The following is a 24709-nucleotide window of genomic DNA, read 5'->3' as shown; positions in this document are numbered from 1 at the left end:
GGATGTATGTTTCAACCTATGTTCTAAATAGGCTAAATAGGCTGAAAAGGCTGTTAAATAGGCTAAATAGGCTAAATAGGATGTGTGTTTCAACCTATATACTAAAAAGGCTAAATAGGCTGAAAATGCTGTTAAATAGGCTAAATAGGCTAAATAGGCTAAATAGGCTAAATAGGATGTATGTTTCAACCTATTTACTAAATAAGCGAAATAGGCTAAAATAGGCTAAAAAGGCTGAAGAGGCTGTTAAATTGGCTAAATATGCTAAATAGGATGTTTGTTTCAACCTATGTACTAAATAGGCTAAATAGGCTAAATAGGATGTATGTTTCAACCTATGTACTAAATAGGCTAAATAGGCTGAAAAGGCTGTTAAATAGGCTAAATAGGCTAAATAGGATGTGCGTTTCAACCTATATACTAAATAGGCTAAATAGGCTGAAAATGCTGTTAAATAGGCTAAATAGGCTAAATAGGCTAAATGGGATGTATGTTTCAACCTATTTACTAAATAAGCTAAATAGGTTAAAATAGGCTAAAAAGGCTGAAGAGGCTGTTAAATTGGCTAAATAGGCTAAATAGGATGTTTGTTTCAACCTATGTACTAAATAGGCTAAATAGGCTAAATAGGCTAAATAGGCTAACTTCACACACGTGGGATCAAGGTGTTTATGATCTAAAATGATAAAATTATTGAATAGCTATTAATTTTAAGGTCACACATTTGTATCTTGCGTTAAATAATAATAAACGCCATACATGATACTAGTCTTGTTTAGTTAAAAAAAAAATGCTGAACGCATGTTAACAGTAAATATAAACAGGAATCGCTTCATTGTAATATCTTAAGCTACGCTTAGCGCGCATGTCAGGTATGAGTCTGGTCACTACAGCCTAAACCGACAACGGCCTCGATAAATGACAACCGGCCTGTTTCACGCATGGACATTGATAGCCAAAATAATAACGGTTTGAATGACAATGATCATTATTATACATTACTATTGCTATTAAAACCACACAAATTTATATCTGCATCATTTAAATGGTAATAATCAGATTTATGATTATCTTGTTAAGCGACTAGGCCGTCATGGATTTGGACCGTCCTGACCCGCATTCGTAAGATGCACATAAATAGACCAATCAGGTGCCCTCGGAAAATTCTGTCAGCAGAAAGAGCGTTGGTACGGAAAATAAAGACGCTATTGCTATTTTTGAACCTCAGAAAACTTTCAGAACCATAGACAAACCTATACAAACTTATGAATTCGTTTTGTTTTTTTTACCGGACAATCGGTCCTGTAAATTTGACAGACAGGCCGGACCTTACACAATTTTACAGGACATGTCCGTCGGTCCGGCCATGTTTGGCCGAGACTGTATACTGCCTAACTCCCCTTTCGGGTATTATTGACAGGTAATAGATATGACAAAATACTCTGTAAGTATAATTGTGCACTGGAATTTTTATGACGAGTTGAATTATTATTATTGTATTATGTACCATTTCCATGCGATAAATTTTAGAAACCCATTTATTTCTCACAAACTGAGGTTGTAAAGTAAACAACAACAGGGTTTGATTTTACATTCATAATTTTTTGGGGTGTTTCAATAGACGCAGAATCCTGCGTTTTGACGCGAGCAAATTAAAAACGACTCGCTTTTGACGCAACCCTTTTTTCTGCCGTGCGTCATTTTGACGCATAGAAAATTTGACCCGTGCGTCAGTCAGTTAACATCTCGAGTTCCATGGTAATAAATCCCGTTATGCTCCTAATTGTCATTAATGTTTCAGTATTTGAAACTCTCTCTATAATCGAAGGAATACCCCGGGCGTTTTTTATCTTATCTCATCTCTTCCAATACACATGTCACCGTCTAAATAGTGCGTGCGCACTAACTGGCTTATTAGCAGCAGTGATTACGTGATAATTGATTGACAATCCGATAATTGCAGGCTTTTTGCAGACTTCGCAGACGGCACGGTTAAAGAAAGTCGGCAAAAATAATGAAAGAAAAAACAAAATTGATCAAAGGTCCATTAATTACGTAGATCCATTATTAAGTCCAACGAGTTTTGTCAGTTTGTTAATCCACCGATAATGACGAGTAACACCCATCTTATATAAACTGGAAGCACAGTTCATTTATAATACTAACAAGTCATAATACTACACATAAACATTGAGAAAACACATTTCCTTGATTAGATATAAATTATCCGAGTAGAATTAAATTGCTACGTCATGACCTTCGACATTGTAAATGCCGGACGTATTGTAAATTAACATTCAACCCGCGTTCAATTCAAAGCTGGCGATTCAACAACAACAGATTCAAATTACAAATAATGGTTTTTCAATAATGGAGAAAGCATTAACTGGATTTAACAAACATTTGATGAGGTTTGTTAAACCAGATAACAACAAGGAAAATTTGGATTATTAAAGTTAAACTATTACAGGTAAGGCATTCTTAAGTGTACATATTTCGGACATGTATAGTATTCGGATAAACAGTAATAGATATACTAGATGTTCCATGCAGTTAGATTGTGTTTTGTTACAAAAGCTATCATAGGGATGATGATAATATGCATGTAATGATGATAAATATGTGATGAAAAGGTGCTACCGGTACATATCTTAAATAACTTAAATGTGTTAAAAGACTTAAATGTGTTATGATAAAGAAGATTTTAATGAGCATTTATTGTTTTTACAAATAAACATAGTAAAGTGATAGAAATAATAAAAGTTGTGAAAGGAACATGTTTTGTTTTTGAAAAACTTAGTCGATATTGTTCGCACAAATTATTTATTATTTTTGTGTACCAATTCATTAAAATATGTTGTGTTATGTATCATAGTATTGTTATTTAATAATTAAAGCAGTATAACTTTTTAAGATATTGTGTTACTCTTAGAGCATCTTTTTATCTAATCAAATGAATAATACAGACAAAAACACAATTAAAGCGCTTCAAAATTGACCCCAGAATTTTTTAATTTGACTCCTCAAAATTTCAATCCAGGGGTCATTGACTCCTGGTTTCTAAAATCTATTGAAATCCCTGCATGATCATGATTTAAAAAAACAACAACAACATCGTTTTTCAATTGATCAGAGATAAAGATAAATATCCCACTTCTATCTCTTTTTGGAACCTTTTAATTTAACGCTTCTGTTCAATATATACCAATGAAACCCATCTATAGAGTAATTGTACATTTTATTCGACCATGTTTCAGTCAATAACAAGATCTCATTTTTTGCAAGCAGTTCTCTCATTACGATCGATTCTAATTTATTTTACCGTTCTCCAACAAGTTCCTGTATATTTAACATACTAATTCTAATCCCCTCGTTCTCTCCACATCTGTCCTATTTCTGGTCCAACAAACGTTTCCGTCTGACGCATATTTTTTCTTCCGCCTCGCTCTAAGCCGACACAAACATATAGATAGTAATGTCAACGCCACTGAGACGACCGACGCTGCTGCAGCAGCTATGATCGCCGGAAACAGACTTGAAGCGCACGCCACTACCACGGAATCTGAAATTGAAAAAGACCGATCAAGCTATTATCAAAATGTATTTTCATCATACCACTTCAGTGATATCTGTGTAATATAACGCTGCCTTTTGAATTTACTTTAAGTCACGGCAACATCAAATTGTGATGCCAGTTGATGTTCGGAGGTAGGTCATATCACCCGGAATCATTTTTATTAAAATAATCAGATAAAGCGAAACATACAATTATATACCAAAATGTAGTATATTTGAGAAATAAAAAGGAACGAAACAACAAAAACTTTACAAATCTTAAGCGCACATGCTCATAACATCATTATTTACACGTCAAATATTAAAATAATTCCCCTAAAATGCAGTGTCTTAGCAATAATATTTCACTGTTTACTTTAAATATTTTGACGGAGAGGTATGATAAACAGAAACACTGATAACTACATTATCGTTGTGTAACGTATCAGGCTCGACACGCATAAAAAACAAACAACAAAGACTCGGCAAGCATCGTCGCTCTTTCATTCTAAGTATCAACTGATAAATTATACAAATATAGGCAGTAACATATTATTCTCTATTAGTTTGATGACATATTTCCACTCCAGGAAACACTTAGAATATAATAACAGTTCGCCATAGTTAATTGGCGCTAACAATCCAAATACATAAGAATTAACAATTTACCTTTTACTGGACTTGCCTCTGGGAGTAGAACATTCGAGGTACATTCCGGTAAGGATTTCGTAGAGTGATGTACTAAAAGGATATTAAATACAACGTAGACTATAAATCCCACACATAAAACATACAAATCTTTAGAAAATACAGACGGTTTTGTCTTGAGCTTACTTCCTTGATACAATCAATTACGTATGTAAAAAAAATACACACACACACACGCTAGAATGTTTTAGCAAAGCGGTTTCCAATTGAGAAATTACCTTCAGACTTTTTACAAACACATCGGTTTTGTCGGCACTCTGTCCAGTTTTCCGGCCTGTCGTCGTCGTCACACCTGTACATATCATTTATCCCACAGAAAGAGTTCAACGTGATGTCGGTCTTGAAGCATTTACAGATAACCTAAAACAGCGGATTATATAATTAAGTAGTAACCTTGAAGGTTTCGATGAGTATAGACGCTTTGAACCACATATTTGTATTCACATTGATACAATTATTCGACAAATTAAAGCTTCAATCTTCACACTTGAAAATCGCATCCCGAGCACGTAGCATTAATTGAATTGACCCGCGTCATGCGAAAATGGGTGTTTTGTCGTATTCGGCCAGCGAAGATCCAGACCAGCCCGCGCAATTGCACAGTCTGTTCAGGCGCTACCATGTCCGCTGTTAAATCACGCAAGGTTTTGTGGTCTCATAAGTAAACAGATACGCAGGTTGAGATGGAGCTACCCTGTCCGCATAAGACAAAATAACCATTTTCGCATTCCAATTAACAACTTATACATAAAGGATACTAAATGTTTGGGAAACAAGAGATGTGTTTGTCAGAAACACAATGCCCCCTATTGCGCCGCTTTGAAGCCATAAATATTACCTTTTACTTTGAAGGATGACCTTGACCTTTCACCACTCAAAATGTGCAGCTCCATGAGATACGCACGCATGCCATATATGGAGTTGCTATGTTCAATATTGCAAAATTTGACCTTGACCTTGAAGGATGACCTTGACCTTTCACCACTCAAGAATGTGCAGCTCCATGAGATACGCATGCATTTCAAATATCAAGTTGCTATCTTCAATATTGCATAATTTGACCTTGGACCTTGACCTTGAAGGATGACCGACCTTGACCTTTCACCACTCAAAATGTGCAGCTCCATGATTGCACATGCATGCCAAATATCAAGTTGCTATGTTGAAAAAGTTATGACCATTAAAGTTTTCGGACGGACGGACGGACTGACATACTGACGGACAGTTCAACTGCTGTATACCACCCTACGTCACTGCGACCTTGACCTTTGACCTAGTGACCTGACAATCAATAGGGGTCATCTGCCAGTCATGATCAATGTACCTATAAAGATTCATGATCCTAGGCGTAAGCATTCTTGAGTTATCATCCGGAAACCATTTTACTATTTCAAGTCACTGCGACCTTGACGTTTGACCTAGTGACCTGAACATCGAAAGGGATCATCTGCAAGTCGTTATCAATGTACCTATGAAGTTTCATGACCCTAGGTGTAAGCATTATTGAGTTATCATCCTGAAACCATTTTACTGTTTCGAGTCACTTTGACCTTGACCTTTGACCTAGTGACCTGAATATCAATAGGGGTCATCTGCCAGTCATGATCAATGTACCTATGAAGTTTCATGATCCTAGGCCTAAGCGTTCTTGAGTTATCATCTGGAAACCATCTGGTGAACAGACATAACAAGAAAACGTCGGAGACGGGTGAGGCTCCCCAAAGGTGTTTTTGTCACAATATTGCACTATATATTCAGGTAAAAGGAAACGTCTTGAGGGGCATAACTTTGGACAAAATACGATGGATGGTTTAGCAACTTAAAAATTTCAAAGGGCCATAACTCTCTTAATAAATCATCTAACCAGAACCCACAAATAACATGCGCATCTCCTCAAGGTAGTTAAGCTTCCCATAAAACTTCAATGAATTCCAGTCAGTAGTTGGGGAGAAATAGCCCGGACAAGAATTGCACTATATGTACAGTTTATAGAAAATTTCAAAGGGCCATAACTCTGTGAAAAATCATCCTCATCAGCCTGGGATGAGGAACTGCACATGCCTATTTGTGACGATATTTTACGCACATTCATTAGGATCCTTTTTCCCAGAGCGATGCTCATTAATAGTATTGGCACAAGCATCACTAGAATCAGACTGGTTTTCTTATAGTAACTTACATTCTCAAACATTCGTTTATCACAACGGGATTCGGTCCATCCCACCGGACACGTGCAGATTGGTTCTTTCTTATCATCTTTGCACAATAATATCCCGCCGTTGAGACAGTAATCATCCTGACGCATATGCAGCACAGTGCAACCTGAAGGAAAGGAAAAAAATGCATCCCAGTTGTAAAATGAGCCTCGTTGTGGGAAAACTGTGCCTAACGAATGTGCTTAAAGTGTGCGTGAAGTATGCGTGAAGTGTGCGTAAAGTGTGCGTAAATTGTCGTCCCAGATTAGCCTGTGTCGGACGACGCTTTCCGATTTTAAGGATTTTTTCGTTTAAAAGTAGTGCTTCTAAGCCAAAATCCAGTTTAGGTGGAAAGTGATGTCCCTGATTGCACAGGCTAATGTTTTGCGACACTTTAAGCACATGCATTAAATCATATTTTCTCAGAACGCGACTCAAAAATATCGCCCCTGGAACGCCGGAAGAGGCTATAGGCTGTATTTTAAGGTACCCTGGTACTAGTTTAAATGTCAACCAATCAACTTTAATACTGGCTGTTAAAATTAAAATAATAATTACTCAGCTTTAGTAGAAATATTTTTTAAGCAGGTCCGTGTTTAAAGAAACGAAAGCGACGAAACTCTTTACACTGCACAACAGCAATCAAACAGCGAGGCTTACACCCAATTTGATCTATCTCTTCTGTGCAAGGAGAATCTTTGCCCAGATACTGTTCAACCATGCTGCTGTAGTTCATACATTTGCCGTTGCATTCCATACACTGGCCGATGCAACCAAAGCTAGGATTAGCGGCACAATTGCGATAACCTAATAACATAAATGTAACAATGGTAATGACAGAATAACAACATTGCCTACTAAGTAATATTTTATCCAGAACAACATATTTTACAACTTATTATAACCGTTATTTTATTTATAATTATTATGATGACTATATTGATTATTATTTGTAATCGTTATATTATGCTTAATTCTTAAAGTAATGATGTTTTTTCTGTGAGTAAAATGTTGCCCATTATATAAAAATGACAAACAACAATTTATGTTCAATGATTATTAAATCAAAACAACGTAAGAAACACATATTACACAGAGAAACATTATCAATCAAAACATACCTTTATGGCTTTTACTGATCAAGCAACCAGTACCTGCAATAATTAAATATGAATGAGTTTACACATATCCCCTTGAAGGGGCCTTTTCACAGATTTTGGCATGTTTTAAAGTTTGTCATTAAATGCTTTATATTGATAAATATAAACATTGTATCTAAAAAGCTACAATAAAAAAATCAAAAACAAAATTTAAAAAAGGAAAAAAAAGTATCCCGCAGCAGGGCTCGAACCAGTGACCCCCGGAGTCCTGGAGTAAAAACCAATTAGACCGCTCGGCCATCCTGCAAAGTACATATATGCTACGTATTTTATACTTTATATAAGCAATTTTCGTAGTTTCACAAAATTAAACGACAACAACAGAACTCTCCAAATTATTCAATCGTTTCGCGTTGCAACGCTTTATAATTTTCAGGTTTTTAAATCGTCAAAAGATGCATATAATTGCTATATTAGACCATGGTAAATGTTCAGTATTACCGTTTCCTCACAAATATCATAACTAAAACGAAAATTTGCGAATCTGAAACAACTTTTTGACGATGCTGGAACAGCAGCGTCCAAGGTTTGATAACCAGTAAAAAAAATCTTCACAATTGCGACCTATGTAAAAGACCGAGCCAGTCCGATTGAGATAACTCGATTTTTCAGTTACTTCCCTTGGCATTCGCCACTGCGTAGGAGATTGCTCGTTGATTTTCATTGATAACATTCTCCTAGCAGAGTTGTCGTTTGGGTTGATTAAGGTAAATATTAATAGAACAGCATATCCTGGGGAAACAGATTCAATAAGTGTATCAGAACGTTAATTTCAAATCAGTAATTTTACATCCATTTTATTTTTATAGACCAATGAAACAACTATATATTTTCTCTATTTTGTTTGATATTTGTTCTCGATTTAGTAAAAAAATTGCGAATAAAAACATGTAAAATTAACTTTTTACGTGATCACAAAACTAAAGAATGCGAACGATTTCGAACCTGCAAATTGTAAACGCTGCACTACTATGATATATATAGATAAAACAACATTTATTTGTGTAATTGTCCGTCCCGCTAGCGCAGTGGTAAGGACGTTCGCTTTTTCACCTTAACGGCACCGGTTCGATTCCCGCTCCCGGCGCAATGTTATATTTTGTATGTTTTGTGGTCGCCATTCCTGATAGTTGTTTTTTCCGGAAAATCTCATCCCCCCCCCGCAGCATTTGACCATATAAAAAATTAAAAAGTATTTCAGTACAAAACAAATAGCTGGAAATTGCAGCTATCATTCAAAATTCGTCCCAACTGTCGTCAATCTAATCTTATTAGGTAGGATAGCTGGACACACTCCGGGTCCCACCATTATGCAGCCTCAGCGCGGAGGTAACTCATTACCTTGGAAAAACACGAATACACACACTGGGTGCAGCCTAGGCGCGTATAGACCCAAACAAGGCAACAAACTCAAGTGCGGGCACAATCATTTAAAATTTACATATTGAATACGATATTCTAACAGAAATTACACAACCATCTTAGTGTACATACCATGTTTGATATTTCGTTCGATTGTTAGATTTCAGCATATACATGTATAAGGTCATTTCGCTATTAGTTAACTTATCCATATGTTCGTGGGCGAACTCGGAGAGTCAAGTGATCATACGATTGAGCTCACATGGTCCGGCTATGTGCTCATACCTACTTTCGAGAATCATCATGAATGTATTGCCATACTTAATGAACAAGAATGTGACCCGCCTCCCAGTTTCGCTCAATGGGTCAAGTTACCCACGGATACTACTTCCCCGTATCCTTAAACTTTTTTTCGTACCAAAAATTTTCGTACCCACATTTTTTATCGTACCCAAATTGTTGTATCAACATACACAATTTTGGTGATATAGATAAACTTAAATTGATGTTTTATATCCATCCTCTTCAAAAGCATCGTCACACCAGTACTGCCAGTACTTTGATTAAAAATTTTTGTCAATTTACCGGAAAGATCCCTTTAACTGTTTTCGTATACATAGCAAGGGATATTCAATGATGCCTTTTTAACGACAATGAGTTGAGTAAATATATGTATGATCGTTAAAAACATTTTATGATATTTAAAATACAAAATGTAGATATAACAATATCTTTAAGACTTATTTTAGCTGCTTATAATGTTCAATTGGTTTTTAAACAAAATCCAATAGTCATTCACAAGATGTGAGTAATATATGTTCTTGACAAATTTCATCAAGCGAGCATTGCACAAGGAAGTGTTTTATGGTTGTACCAAAATGATATCTATTAGACACAAACATGATCTTGTAATTGCATCCATCCATTGGCAAGATGTTGTTTTCTTTCTTCGTTCCTCATTTTCAAATACAGTACACAATATAAAAATACAAGTTTACAGTACACAATATATAGTCTGCCATGTTCATCCTAAATGATATATTTTGCGATCGACATGTTTATTATGTTTAAATCTAAACAAGGGCTGTTTGTAAAACACGCATGCCCCCATATGGGTTGTCAGTTGTAGTGGCAGCCATTGTGTGAATACGTTTTTTGTCAATGTGACCTTGACCTTTGACCTAATGTAAGTTATCACCCGGAAACCATTGTACTATTTCGAGTCACTGTGACCTTGACCTTTGACCTAGTGACCTGAAAATCAATAGGGGTCATCTGCCAGTCATGATCAAGGGGGGAATGAGAGGGGGGTATAATGTGGGGTGTGGTTATTTATTAGATGTTAAAAAAAAATGGGCTGTCAGTTGTAGTGGCAGCCATTGTGTGAATACGTTTTTGTCACTGTGACCTTGACCTTTGACCTAATGCAAGTTATCATCCGGAAACCATTGTACTATTTCGAGTCACTGTGTCCTTGACCTTTGACCTAGTGACCCGAAAATCAATAGGGGTCATCTGCCAGTCATGATCAAGGGGGGAGTGAAAGGGGGGTATAATGTGGGGTGTGGTAATTTATAAGATGTTAAAAAAAAAATGGGGGGTGAGAGGGGTGTATTATGTAGGGTGTGGTAATTTATTAGATGTTTAAAAAAAAAATTGGGGGGGGTTGGTGGTTGCGGGTGGGGGTGAGAGGGGGTATAATGTGGGGTGGGGTAATTTATAATATGTTTAAAAAAAAGGGGGGTGGGGGATAAGAGAGGGGGCAATAATGTGGGGTGTGGTAATTGATTAGATGACAAAAAAATTGGGGGGGGGGTGGGGAGTGGGGGGTAGGGGGGTGAGAGGGGGGTATAATGTGGGGTGTGGTAATTTATAAGATGTTTGAAAAATTGGGGGGGTTGGGGGGTTGGGGGGGTAGGGGGTAGGGGGGTGGGGGTGAGAGGGGGTAATAATGTGGGGTGTGGTTATTAATTAGATGTTTAAAAAAATTGTTTGGGGTGGGAGTGGGGGTTTGGGGTAGGGGAGGTAGGGGGGTGGGGGGTGAAAGGGGGGTATGATGTGGGGTGTGGTAATTTATAAGATGTTTAAAAAAATAGGGGTGTGGGGGTAGGGGGGTGGGGTGAGAGGGGGTAATAATGTGGGGTGTGGTAATTTATTAGATGTTTAAGAAAAAAATATGGGGCAATGGGGGGTAGGGGTGGTGAGAGGGTGGTATAATGTGGGGTGTGTAATTATAAGATGTTTTAAAAAATTGAGGGGGTGGTGGGTGGGGGTTGGAGGGTAGGGGGGTGAGAGGAGGAATAATGCGGGCAGGGGTAATTTATAAGATGTTAAAAAAATTGGGGGGTGGGGGTGGGGGGATGGGGGGGGGGGTAGGGGGTGTGGGGGCTGAGAAAGGGGTAATAATGTGGGGTTGTGGTAATTTATTAGACGTTTAAAAAAATTGGGGGTGGGGGTAGGGGGGTGGACCGGGTAGGGGGGGGGGGGGTTGGGGGTTGAGAGGCGGTAATAATGTGGGGTGCGGTTCTTTTATATGTTAAAAAATGGGGGTGGGGGGGTGGGTGGGGAAGGTGGGGAAGTGAGAGGGGGGTTTATAATGTGGGTTGTGGTAATTTATTAGATGTTTTAAAAAATCTGGGGAAGGTTGTGGGGGTGTGGGGGGTGGGGGGTAGTAGTTGGTAGGGTTAGAGGGGTTAGTGGTGGGGCGGGTGGGGGGGAGTAGGGGGTATAATGTGGGGTTAGGTAATTTATTAGATGTTTTAAAAAATTGGGGGGGGGGGGTAGGGGGTAGGTGGGGTGGGGGGTAGGGTTGTGAGGGGATGAGAGGGGGTATAATGTGGGGTGTGGTAATTTATAAGATGTTTAAAAACAAAAATTTGGGGGGCGGTAGGGGGTGGGGGATGGGGGGTGGGGGGTGGGGGGGTAGGGGGGTGAGAGGGGGTAATAATGTGGGGTGGGGTAATCTATGAGATGTTTAAAAAAATAAAATTTGGGGGTTGGATGGGTGGGGGGTAGGGGGGTAGGGGGGGAGTCAGAGGGGGGTATAATGTGGGGTGGGGTAATTTATTAGATGTTTAAAAAAATTGGGGGTGGGGTGGTAGGGGGGAGTGAGAGGGGGGTATAATGTGGGGTGGGGTTATTTATTAGATGTTTAAAAAATTGGGGGATGGGGGTAGGGGGTGGGGGGGTAGGGGGTTGGGGGGGGGGTTTAATGTGGGGTGTGTTAATTTATTCGATGATGTTTAAAAAAAATAGGGGTGATATCCTCTATTCATTAAACATGAAATTTTAACTTATTGCATGTGCTTCCCCTGTAAACCCACAATCAATGCACTCACTAATTAATTCATTATTTATTTATCTACTTATTGATTTTTTTACTTATTTTAAGAAGTGTTTTGTTTTATTTATTTAGTTTGGTTATTTTAAAGTGTTTATCAGATTTTAGTTACTGCCTATATTTATATGGTGTCAGCTTTTTACCTCGTAACTTTTATGAATTTTATGTCATATTTACACGTACAACGCCATTGAATATGCACGCATACAAATAGGCGTATAATCAAATAAATAAGTTTCAAGTTTCAAGTTTCTGTATATAAGAAAGATATAATAGAGTATTACCTCCCCTGTCCTGCTTATATTTAAATTAATCAACAAAATTAAACATTAACACAATATTTAATTTACAAAATATACAAAAAAAATCATATTCTGATAATATTTTTACTGATCCACTTTATTTTACTCAAAGGATGATGATTCATTGGACTGATAATTATAGATTTAGGATTACAGACCGGTTGCTTCAGTTATATTGTTCAGAGTTCGCCCTGTTGGCCGCGAATGCATTCTTGAGTTATCATTCAAAAACCATTTTACTCTTTCGATTCACCGTGACCTTGACCTTTGACCTAGTGACCTCAAAATCAATAGGGGTCATCTGCGAGTCATGATCAATGTACCTATGAAGTTTCATGATCCTAGGCCCAAACGTTCTTGAGTTATCATCTAACAACCACCTGGTGGACGGACCGACAGACCGACCGACGGACCGACAGACCGGCATAAGCAAAGCAATATACCCCCTCTTCTTCGAAGGGGGGGGGCATAATAATATAGAGTCGATTTTGCAAATGTTTTTTTTCCAAATGTTTAGGTTCGCCATGTTTGATAATAAAAGCTTTCCTAAGATAAAATTATTTATAACAGAAAATCGTTAGTCGTACCTTCAGGATGTTTTACTGGTTTAACAGGTGCAGTTATAGCCCACGTGCACTGCCTGCAGTCACCTCCTTGACACGGACTTCCCTTAACATCGATGCTGTACTCTAAAATTGAAGTATTGACCCTGTAATTGTATATCCGTGAACACTTAAATGCTTTACAACAACGAGTACAATAACTGAAATGAATTGTTTTACAATAACAATAAAATATTTCACACAGCATATACAGTAGTGCATTTTAATATTATATGAGTCACGTCATACAAAAATTGGTCTTATGCCATATGCACAAAGTCTGGTCAAGAGTTAACCTGTCGGCTAATGAGATCACGATAGTTCGCGTGATTTCAAAGCGGAGAGCGTAGTTTCTAACCTAATTTCGAAATTGAATGCGACATAAGACCTAGTTTCACATGACGCGGGTAATATAATATCAGTGACTCGTTATTGAATGACTGACTATTGATTTGCGATCTATAATACTAGCGCTTAAGGCACTGAAGTTGTACGCAATTGCATAATCTAAGACGCAATTCAGTTTTCAAAATTATGTTATAGCTTTTGGTATCGCAAGTTTGAAATGAACACAACCCATTCAAATTTATAAAGAGTGTGTCTTAAAGCACAGGTCGAGATGTGGGTGCACTGATTATCTCCCTATTTATGTTATAGAGATAACTTAGACAAAATAACAACAATATGTCTCTTTGTTTCGCAATTGGTTGCTGCACTGGCAACCATCTTTAGAATTTTGGTTGACGTGCTAAAGAATAACAAGCCTAGAATCATGTATATGTTGTGTTATGTGTATGTAAGACTTTAATTATTTTCTTTAAATTATTGAACAACAATTTTGCCGACATTAGATACTTTTAATGCACCATGTCTTGTTGTGAGCCGAAATTGAATCATTTCCTAGGCCTAATTGATCCACAGTCGCCACTTTGTATTCTATGTTTAATTAGATTGACTTGTTTCAAGCTTTGAAAAAGCTAGTTGCCCTGGTTTTTAGCCCAACTCGTGGCACTTGACATTGCAGACGACATCAATAATTTCGCGTTGTTTCTTAAAACACGGGTTTTAAATTGCATACATGTGTAGTGAATTGTTATTATTACGCGGCTGTAAAAAAATGGTGTAAATCAGTTCTATAAATATACACGATGAAATATACATCCACTGGAATTAAATTGGCACCGCATCAAATTGTTAACGGTTATTGTTTTTCCCAACTTACTCGCAGTGCTTTCCACAGGATATTTTAGACGTCCCGGGGCCGTCATTAGTTCAGGGTGTGGGGGTAGGGAGATGAGGCCCCTCTGTACGATATTTATTACGTTATTTTGGTCCGTTATTATACTCCTTAAGAAAAAAGCTATAAAGTCATGGATAACGACATATATGTCATTGCTGAACACTTTTTCTCACGCATAGATACGCATAATCCCAACTCGATCGATTCCCCAATGCATCCGTATCAGCCTAACTCGTTTCAATTACTGCATACTTACTTCTTTTCCCGTCGCTTTCATTGCCAGATTATCCCGTATATTCCATTTTAAATAGTAAACTCAAGAATTTCATGAACATAAACATTCGCCTTTTTTCTTAAGTAGCAAATGATTTTTGGAATATGTGACTATTAAGTGATTAAATAATGTCAAATCGAGACGGGGTTTTCCAACTGAACACACGTATGTCGCCTGACTTGCTGTTCAATAAATACACCCACACTTTTCACGTGACGTTGTACATGTCTGCATAGTTTTCGCGCGCTTTTTACTGAGACAAAGAAACAGCAGAAATACACGAAGCACTGTTTATTTGAAGCTAGAATTTGTTTATGTCGCATTAACATTAAAATTCAGAAGCGTGTTTCGGATTACAAATTTACTGATGCCGATTTGAACATTTTAGTGGTATTTAATGAATTCAACTTGAATTTGTTAAAATTCTTTACGCGTCGAATAAATGATTTAACATGTGTTTCGCATGGAATGCACAATTTCCACGAGAATAGCAAATGTGGGATAAATTTCTTGCTCAGAAAAATCCAAGTGGTCAGGGCGGGATTCCTCTCAATCTCTAAGCCAGCGTTCTACCATTAGACCATTGTTCCCACGCATTCATTGTCTGCATAATTTGACTGTAGGTAGTGCAGGCCTACGAGTGCTGTCGCTCATTCAAAGCATGCGCTCTCATTGGCCAATATCGATTGTATACAACCACGGTCCGCCTAGCGTAGCTAACAGCAGGCTGACTTGCAAAACTCGCTACAAAAATAGAGAAACACACGTGACCATTCACATGTTTATGTTATATTATATCCCAAGCTAAATATATGGTTAGTGAAAACCGTACATTTTATTTGTTAATTTACACTTTTTGGCATATCATCTGCTTTATCGCAATAAGATCATAGGGAATCCATTGTATAAGACTTGTGCTATTTAATCCTGTCTCGCTTGTTTAACGGTCCACTGCATGTACGGTATACCCGGTTTTATGACACTTATCCGGCTGTAAAAACACACACAGACGTTGAGGCAACGGAAAATATAAAGGTTTCTGAAATTGTCACCAAGCTTATTAATTCTTTATGAAGTTATATATATAAACATGAAGTGACAATTCTTAAATTACAGCGAATAAAGCTTCAATTAATAGCCGATTTTAATTCAAACTAGTGTTAAATATTTAATTATTTTCTTGACAAAATCTCGGTTTGTTACTAGGAAAATGATTGGATGAAAAATGACCAGAGCTACAGATAAGCTGCGTATTTGCGTAAATACGCAATAAAAAATAGGTGGATACGCAATTTTTTCAAATCTGTGCGTACCGGTACGCAAAACAAATCGCCGATACCCAATTCGAGCTGCCTTCTATGCGTAATGAAAAATCCCGTTTTGTTTTGGCCGTCTTGAATCGAGTCATAATCGACAAGCGCTTGTTTTTATCTGGTAACGTATTTACCAATCGTTTAGATGATAACAAATGCGAGTCAAACAAAATGGCGTCTCGAGGCAGACGAAAAGTTTCGCAAAAAATACAATAACATTTAGATTCCTTTGTCGTGGTAAATCAATCTAAATATAAAACAATTGCAAAGGGCATAGTTGATAACTATAATGAGTTTTGTTTGGGGCATTTTCGGTCAAAATACACTATATTATACTACCACAATACCGTTCCAAACCCCTATGATGGGGTGTGTTGGGTTTTTAAAACAAAAGTACTGGCCCATATTATTGGAACAAAAACAAGTAGAAACACATTCGATGAGTGGGTTGAGAAATTCCCTTGTCTTATGATTGTTGAATCTGATAGCAGAAAGATGGAACAACATATACTGCGATTGAATACATAACAGTGACTTTATGTAGGTACGGTTTTGAGAAGCTAAATTCACGTTTTATTGCAAATACCCAATTCACTTGTTTGTTTTGGTACAAATACCCAATTATTTTTTTATATGAGCGGGCATCATACTTTTGGATACCCAATCACGTTTTCCATTACCCAATTCATTCTTATTTTGAAGGGTATTACCCAATTACCCCAAAAAGCTTATCTGTAGCTCTGAAAATGACCCAAGCAAATAAATGTAAAAGAAGGCATACAAATATACCAACAGTCATAATTTGTCACCGCTGTGAAAAAATTGTTACCGACAAAATATATATCACCGCGGTGACAAAATTGTTACCGCGGTAACAAATTGTCACCGCGGTAACAATTTTGTCACCGCGATGACATCTGTTTTTAGCTGTTAGCGTATTTGTACTTTTGACCCAAATGGTACGGCATATAAAGCGTCCCGGATCAGACTGTGCGTACTGTTGTCCCATGATTAGCCTGTGCGGACTGTGTACGACACCTAACGCACATGCATTAAGCCCCGGTTTCCCAGAGCGAGGCTCATCGAAGTATTTACCTCTCAGCTTGGCGGTACAAGGTCGCCCGACTGTCCCCACTACGCATGTCAAAAAAAGACAAGCTGCGACCGACTTGGCGACAAACTTGGCCTCCATATTTGGTTGTGATCTAAATAAAAAAGTCATAATGCAAAATGTTTTTCAATAGATTTCATAAGTCATAATGCGAAATATGTTTGAAGATATTTTATATTGACGTCCCATAAGCCTCAAAAGGTGGGCGAGTTTGGCAACTGGACAAGTAGGGTTCCCTCCGTATTCCCCACAGTAACAATCTTATAACTACGTAAACATTCAGCTCGAACATGTATTTTTAAATCAAAATGAATTGCATGAAATGGTAATTGTTCAACATTCGTCTTAACTGCCTACTGAGGTAATTGGTAAAGAGAAATGGCCAAAGTCCGGGTCCTCACTAGAGATGCTATGACCAAGTCACTACCCCCACTCCCTGAACTTCCCCGCTTATAAAACAAATGAAATCAACGACTTTAACAATAATCAAATACTCTCAATGTCATATCACAACATTTTTAATAACTAAGAAAAAAAAATTCCGATATAATATATTTTATATTATATTATAAATATATTTATATTTAATGAAAATGCTGATATATAATAATAATAATAATGATAATAATAATAATAATAATAATAATAATAATAATAATAATAATAATAATAATAATAACAGAGACGTAGATCAATCTACGTCTCTGATAATAATTTAAAATAAAATAATAATAACAATAATAATAATAATAATAGTAATAATAATAAAATACAATTATGAAAAATAAACAAGAACAACAATAATAATAATAATTATTATTATTTTTTTTTATTGTTAGTATTATTATATAAATCATATAACTATATAAACTAAACGTAGAAAAATTCGCTCTGTCACTTAAGAAATGAGTAGATTCTTCACTTTATACTCAGTATGTGCATAAGTGTACTTGAAAACGTAATAGATGATGGATTTGTCATTGGAATTTAAAGGATTCCAATCGGGGATTCCAATCGGGGATTCCAAAGTTCTGTATTTATTGTGAGAATGGAATATTTAATATTACGTCATTCGTATTTATATATTTTTATAGAAGAAGGAGAAAAAGAAGAATACTCAGTAGTAGTAGAACCATATCGCCACTCATACTTTACTTAGATTATGCCGTGAAGACTTTATGAACAGTAAGAGCGGTGTGTACACAGCGTGTCGCACTACCCATTAATCGGTTAGATAAACAATTCTACTGTGCAACAGTTCTTTGCTTTAATCAAACGGGCCCTAACCAGGAAGTAAGAAATTGCATGTGATCATTTTTAGAAAAAGCATGAGATAAGATCTTATTTTATCTTTGAGAGTCATGGCTTTACAAAATTTCGTTTTTAAAATGTATGTTTATTTCAACTTATTAATACTGTTATATTTTCATGTTTATATTACAAGATGAAAAGCGATAGCATAACAACGATCGTATCAAAGACCTATTGAAATACTTGTTTGATACACATATATTGTGAGAATTGTTCTTTGAAGAAATGAAGAAAAATGCCATACCTTTAAAGTTCTCGTCATGCTTTTTCGTTACGTGACCTCGGAACCCAGATATAGTCTTGTATTCTCGTGAACAAATAGGACACATATATATATCTTTCTTATCAACACTAACACTATGTTTATCAGTACAAACAGAGTCATTGTCAGTATAGTCCCCTTCAAAAAGCTCATCAAGGTCTAAATCACTATCACTCCAAGCGAAACAATCAGGGTCTCTGTAACGCGACATGATTGCACAAATGATACAGAATTTTAAAAATGTAAAATCCAAAATATGTATGTCCAACTTATAAGATACACAATCGAGAATAGCACAGTAACAGATGAAATAATTTATTAATCTTTTTTTAAACACTTTTATACAGCATTTCACCGAGTTTATAACGTACTATTATAAACAAGTATATTAAAATCTAAAACATTCACAACAAAGACTTACCTTAATTGGACATCACAATGACATATAAAGAATGAATTCGCCGGCCGCGACCACTGATCACACAATTAAAATCAATCAACAACGAAAACTGATAATTGAAGTTAGGATCCCTTGTTTTAATTAATTCTCAAGAATAAAGAAAAAACACACAAAGCATCTTCTTCAGTTCGCTTATTGATCCGACGATTAACACGCGCTTGAAATGTTTTGTTGTTTTTTTCTTTTCGCGTAATCCTAGTCCACGATACTGAAAGCTTAATTTAATTACCAAAAGAAAAAAAACTGGATTACAAACAAAACTTTAATAACTTATAACTCATGAATAAGATCTAAATAAAAAGAGAATTAAACAATTGAAAAAATCTACTCAATCAATATTGAAATAAGTCTAACTGAAACCGTTTTTGGATCGAACGATCATAGCATTTATTATACTGTAATGTTGTTTCAATCAGAGACCTAGATCTATGTGTCCACATATATCTATCCGTTTTGAAATATAATATTTTATAAGGTTTTAACTGTTTGAAATACCAAATTATACAAGAATATTTTATCAGCAAAAGCCTTTCAAATAAACTATTCAACAGCATTCTCGCCGCGATTTGGAAGTTCTTAGCGCTATTTCTTCAACGATCGCGGCATTATAAATTCTTATTGTAGGTAAATAAAATCGAGATTTTATAAAAAAAACATAATTACTCATGTTTCTATGAAACTTTATTTTATAAAAATCGGATCATTATTGACCGAGTTACAGCCGCCTTTCTATAGCGCCGTAACATTTTCGCATAACTTTGCTCGATAATCGTAGCCGATGCTACTGACGCGTCGCTATCTTATCGCAATCGTGATACACCGGCTATCTCCGGACTACTCCGATTGATTCATGGAATAAATCGTCTGCTGATCCTATTAAAGTGTTCTTATCAGTTTCTCGACCACGTGACCCCGCCGCGAGATAGCCCGATAAGGCGCGATCGAAGTTTCCAATCTGTGTTGTCTATAGGTCTTTGTTATCTATAGGTCTTTGATCGTATAAACTTGAGCGTTATGCTATCGCTATTTTTAGATCAGATTTGGGTTTTTCCAAAAATTGGAGGATCTCTTTTTGTCAACTGGGTGAATATTTGATTAGGTTCCATTCTTAATAAAAAAATATTCAAAAAAAACATTTAGTAAAGCAGTGTCGACAGACCGTTTATCAGTTACGTACATGTCAGACGGACGTCAACCTAAGCTGGGCACGACCTAATGTGACCCAGATCGCGATTATGAAGGCTTATTTGACGCACGTCAAAAGCTGTGAAGAGAACGCCGTTACGGACATAAATATTTGTTTGATAATATTATTTTATTTCAACTTAATTTAAATGAATTTTTCGGCGTTGTTTCATTGTATGAAGTGATCATGAGTGGCTATTACATCAATTCCAAATCGTCAGTGACTTTATTAAGTGACTTTAAGAACATTAAGTGCGTAACGGTGTAAATACACATTTTAATTACGTTTTACAACTTTAAGAATTTCTATAAAATGTTTGGGTACATGTTGATATACTAAATTCTACTTTCATCGGACACCTTTTTGAAGACTTTATGATGTTAAAACACGTTTGCAGTTTTTGTTGAATATGTATGTATATAAAAGTCTCCTTTTCATGCGGCGTAACGGTGTTTTCACATTTGTAACGGTGTGAACAGATTATCATATACTTTCATATTCTTGTTTATTCGCATCGTGTTTTTTACTAGAAATTATGTCAGATAAGTTCCATGTAAAATTTGTGATGTTGTTTGAAAAACAATCGGCGATATGAATACGAACTTTATTCGCATCATATTGTTTGTATAAATTTGTCCACACCGTTACGATGTTGTCAATACCGTTTCTCATTCATCGTAACGGAGTGGAACGTAACGGTGATGACATTCGGGAATTCTGACAGAACTGATTCCAAATGTAATAATTCTCCATTTTTGTCTGATAAATTCGATGTTAAATTTGCGATGTTGTTTGAAAAACAATCGGCGATATGAAAACGAAGTTTATTCACACCATAATGTGTGTATATATTTGTGCACACCGTTACGATGTTGTCATCACCGTTACTCATTCAGAGTAACGGTGTGGACCGTAACGGTGATGACATTCAGGCATTTGATCATTCACAAACAGCATGCTACTTGTCTCAAAAACACATTACGCACACATTATTTTGTGGCATCTAAGAATAAATAATATTTGAAAATCCTAAAAGAACAGGAAGTGTAAATAGCAAAGAAAATGGAAGAACGGTGTTGACACTGAATAAAAGTACGTTCAATATTTTACTTACTTTTTAATGATTTTCACATTTTTCGCGCTCTGTTCATTGCTTCATTATGACGTAAGAGGTTGAAAGAATGTTTACTTTTTGGAAAAAGTTGTATCCCCGTATCATTCTAGTGCGGTAGATAAAATTTTCTTCGTAATTTTGTCGACTTGAAAAATTAGGGACAGAGCCATGACTGACCATTTATAAATATTCTGCATATAAAGCTACTAAATGTAACTGTTATTCAGTTAAGTTTAAATACATTTAGCTCCAAATGGTTGGGTTTTCTTATTTTCGTTTGACATTCTTTTATAAAACAATCAAGAAAATTACCCTTTAAGAATTCGGACAACACACCGTTACTAAAATACATGGGGGTTAGTTGCTTCGACAAAGCATAAAAATGCTTTAAGCGTGTGATCTGCTAAGAACTCTTATCTAATATTGTTAATATATTATTTAACATTGTAATTATGAAACTTATCTCTGTTAATGTCTAACATTTAGATAATTGTTGAATATGGACAGTAAATGGAACCTAATCAAATATTCACCCAACTACGGATAAACAAACTCGTCAAAAAATGAGATTTTTGATAATTATTAATGGAAAATAGGAAGGAAATAATAGGTTATAAGCCTCGCTTGATAAACTTGATCTTTATCCAAAACTCACATAATATTGTAGTGTTTTCACGGTTAGTTCTTTGGGGTTCTTTCACAACAACAACAGTTATTACTTGCAGGGTTTTTTTTTAAAGAAAGGGGAAGACGCTGGACGCTGGGTGAAAGGGGAAAAAAAGAGTGCGAAAGAGAGATATTAGGGGAAAAAATAAAAACTGTTCATTTCAATGTCTATAACTCATCAAAAGAGACTTGTCTCTGTCCTTTTTGTTCTTAAACACATTTAACAGGTATTAAAGTCAAAGTCCTTAATAAAGTTGTAGGTGTAGATCTAATAATGGGAAATGTTTTCAACTATATTTTTGTACTGGGGCCGGGGGACGATGTCAATTTTGTGATTTCAATTTCATGATGAATGGGTTGACGATCTTGATTTGCTACAGTATTGGAAGGGAAAGGAGCGGCAGCTGCCGATTGTCTACTTTCACTTTCACAATGTTCGATGTTGATTACCTCGGTATCCTGCTGGGTTAAAACGGTTTTCGATGATTCTTTCTTAAAAAATGCCTCGATGCGTTCAGTATCTTCCGAGTTCGAATGTTTTATTTTGTTTGTGTAAGAACGCTTATTGTGAGACATTTTTTTCTGTTTTCACGTTTATACCTCGGCTTGCACATAGCCCGGATGAAAATTCGACTGGTTTCCGGTAATTAATTGACGAAACACCCTTCTCGCGCAAGACCGGTATCCAGTAAAATAGTCACATGATTATTACGATTAGTTGCCCAGTTTACATGACGTTATTTAAGAGCTATATTTAGAATAACTGGGATTCCCAGATGTTGTGTGTTCGTCTGGAGAGAGAGAGCGCGAATTCGTTGTACATGGTGCAAATTGGATAATTGTCGAATGCCCCAAGGAAAAATAAACATTTCTTTGATAGAAAATATTATATTTTGGTGAAAAATGATATTTTTGGTGGGGAAATTGTATCTTAAAGGGATCTTTTCACGCTTTGGTAAATTGACAAAATTAAAAAAAGTTGTTTCAGATTCGCAAATTTTCGTTTTAGTTATGATATTTGTGAGGAAACAGTAATACTGAACATTTACCATGGTCTAATATATCCATTATATGCATCTTTTGACGATTTTAAAACCTAAAAATTATAAAGCGTTGCAACGCGAAACGATTGAATAATTTGGAGAGTTCTGTTTTTGTCGTTAAATTTTGTGAAACTACGAAGATTGCTTATATAAGGTATAAAATACGTCCAGTATGTGTACTTGGCGGAATAGCTCAGTAGGCTAGAGCGTTTTTACTTCAGGACTCTGGCGGGACTCCAGGGGTCACTGGTTCGAAACCTGATCCGGGCAATGTTCTTTTCCTTTTTTACTGGAGCTTTTACGATCCAATGTTTACATTTATCGATATAAAGCATTTAATGAATAAGTTAAAAAATGCCAAAATCTGTGAAAAGGCCCCTTTAAGGGGAAAAATTCTGGAAGGGGAAGACGCCGAATATCGGCGTCACTTTCTTAGTAAAAAAAACCCCTGACTTGCAAAGACACTAAAACACTAAATATAATACTCACGTTGGCATCGACTGGAATGCTCGTCAGGATGGCACCAATAGTCCTCGTCTTTAAGGGAACTCGTCGGCTCGTCTCGTCGGCTCGTCGGTTGCACGTCACAGAATGGAACTTATACCTTCTGGGAATGACCCTCCAGAGAAATACGTATTATTGACACGGTCACAGAATGGCACTTATACCTTCTGGGAATGGCCCTCCAGAGAAATATGTGTTCACACACAGCCACAGGCTAACATAAGCAATCACAGGCTCAAAATTACTCCTAGCAATACTCAGCTAGGGAAAACACGTCCACTCGCATCAATCACCCGTTCACAAGAGACCGTATTATCTTGTGCTATCAAGCATGCACTATACCGATGTGTCGCTGGTTCCCAATCACGAGGTATGTGCGCATTTTGTAGACCGGGCACCGGCACAACAATATTCTCTAAATGTTGAATACTAATGCACCTCTGAGATTTTATAAGTACAGCTCGCAGTTCTTCCTGAAAACCGCTTTTGTCATATAAAAAAATATGTCTCAAGTATGTCTATAAAAAATTTTTAATCGAGTTCAATCAACCTAATACATGTAACAAACACAATATCTGTTATCACCGACACCAGTTTGCGAGTCTTTAAGGAGAAATACTCAAAACAAAAACTTTATTCAAATTCTGAAAGCATCAGAAGCATGACATAGTGATTAGTTCTCATGAATAATCATAATGTTATTAGAGAAAGTCCTGCTCTAAGTGGTTTAGCAAAAAAAAAGATAGCGTGCAAAAATGAAAGTTTATTTATTTATTTATACTGCCAAGCGCCCTTTCGAGCAGTATAGGCAGATAGGGACATTTTCGAGTCCTTTTCCTGGGAAGAACCAGTACTTGGTGTCTATGGAGGAGATAATGAGAACGCTCCCCGAGTAGGGAGCGAACCCACGAACTCCCGATCGCTAGGCGAACACCTCATCCATTACAATACATAACTGAAAAGAAATGCGTCAAGGAAAGAATGGGGTTTTCCCATTATTT

At 36.5% G+C, this 24709-nt stretch overlaps 1 protein-coding gene across 4 annotated transcripts; it reads right to left on the bottom strand.

The window, feature by feature from the left end:
* Window positions 1–2347: 2347 nt before the first annotated feature.
* LOC127836280 (neurogenic locus notch homolog protein 1-like) lies at window positions 2348–24103 on the bottom strand. Of its 4 annotated transcripts, XM_052362781.1 has the most exons (10): window positions 23694–24103; window positions 17147–17256; window positions 15312–15482; window positions 13210–13311; window positions 7580–7612; window positions 7119–7265; window positions 6443–6585; window positions 4482–4623; window positions 4225–4296; window positions 2348–3562 (listed from the first exon to the last, which is right to left on the bottom strand). In XM_052362781.1, the coding sequence occupies exons 3-10, from the start codon at window positions 15346–15348 to the stop codon at window positions 3348–3350; spliced, it is 891 nt and encodes a 296-aa protein (XP_052218741.1). In that variant the 5' UTR covers window positions 15349–15482; window positions 17147–17256; window positions 23694–24103; the 3' UTR covers window positions 2348–3347. The 4 variants fall into 4 exon arrangements, with proteins under 4 accessions (XP_052218741.1, XP_052218738.1, XP_052218739.1 ...); XM_052362778.1 differs by lacking the exon at window positions 15312–15482 and having other exon boundaries at window positions 23694–24095; XM_052362779.1 differs by lacking the exons at window positions 15312–15482; window positions 23694–24103 and adding an exon at window positions 19157–19469.
* Window positions 24104–24709: the final 606 nt, after the last annotated feature.

Source organism: Dreissena polymorpha, chromosome 6, assembly GCF_020536995.1.
Source record: "Dreissena polymorpha isolate Duluth1 chromosome 6, UMN_Dpol_1.0, whole genome shotgun sequence".
In the NCBI taxonomy this organism is placed as follows: domain Eukaryota; kingdom Metazoa; phylum Mollusca; class Bivalvia; order Myida; family Dreissenidae; genus Dreissena; species Dreissena polymorpha.
The sequence above is the reverse complement of the archived record's forward strand: the minus strand, read 5'-3'. Positions and strand labels throughout refer to the sequence as shown.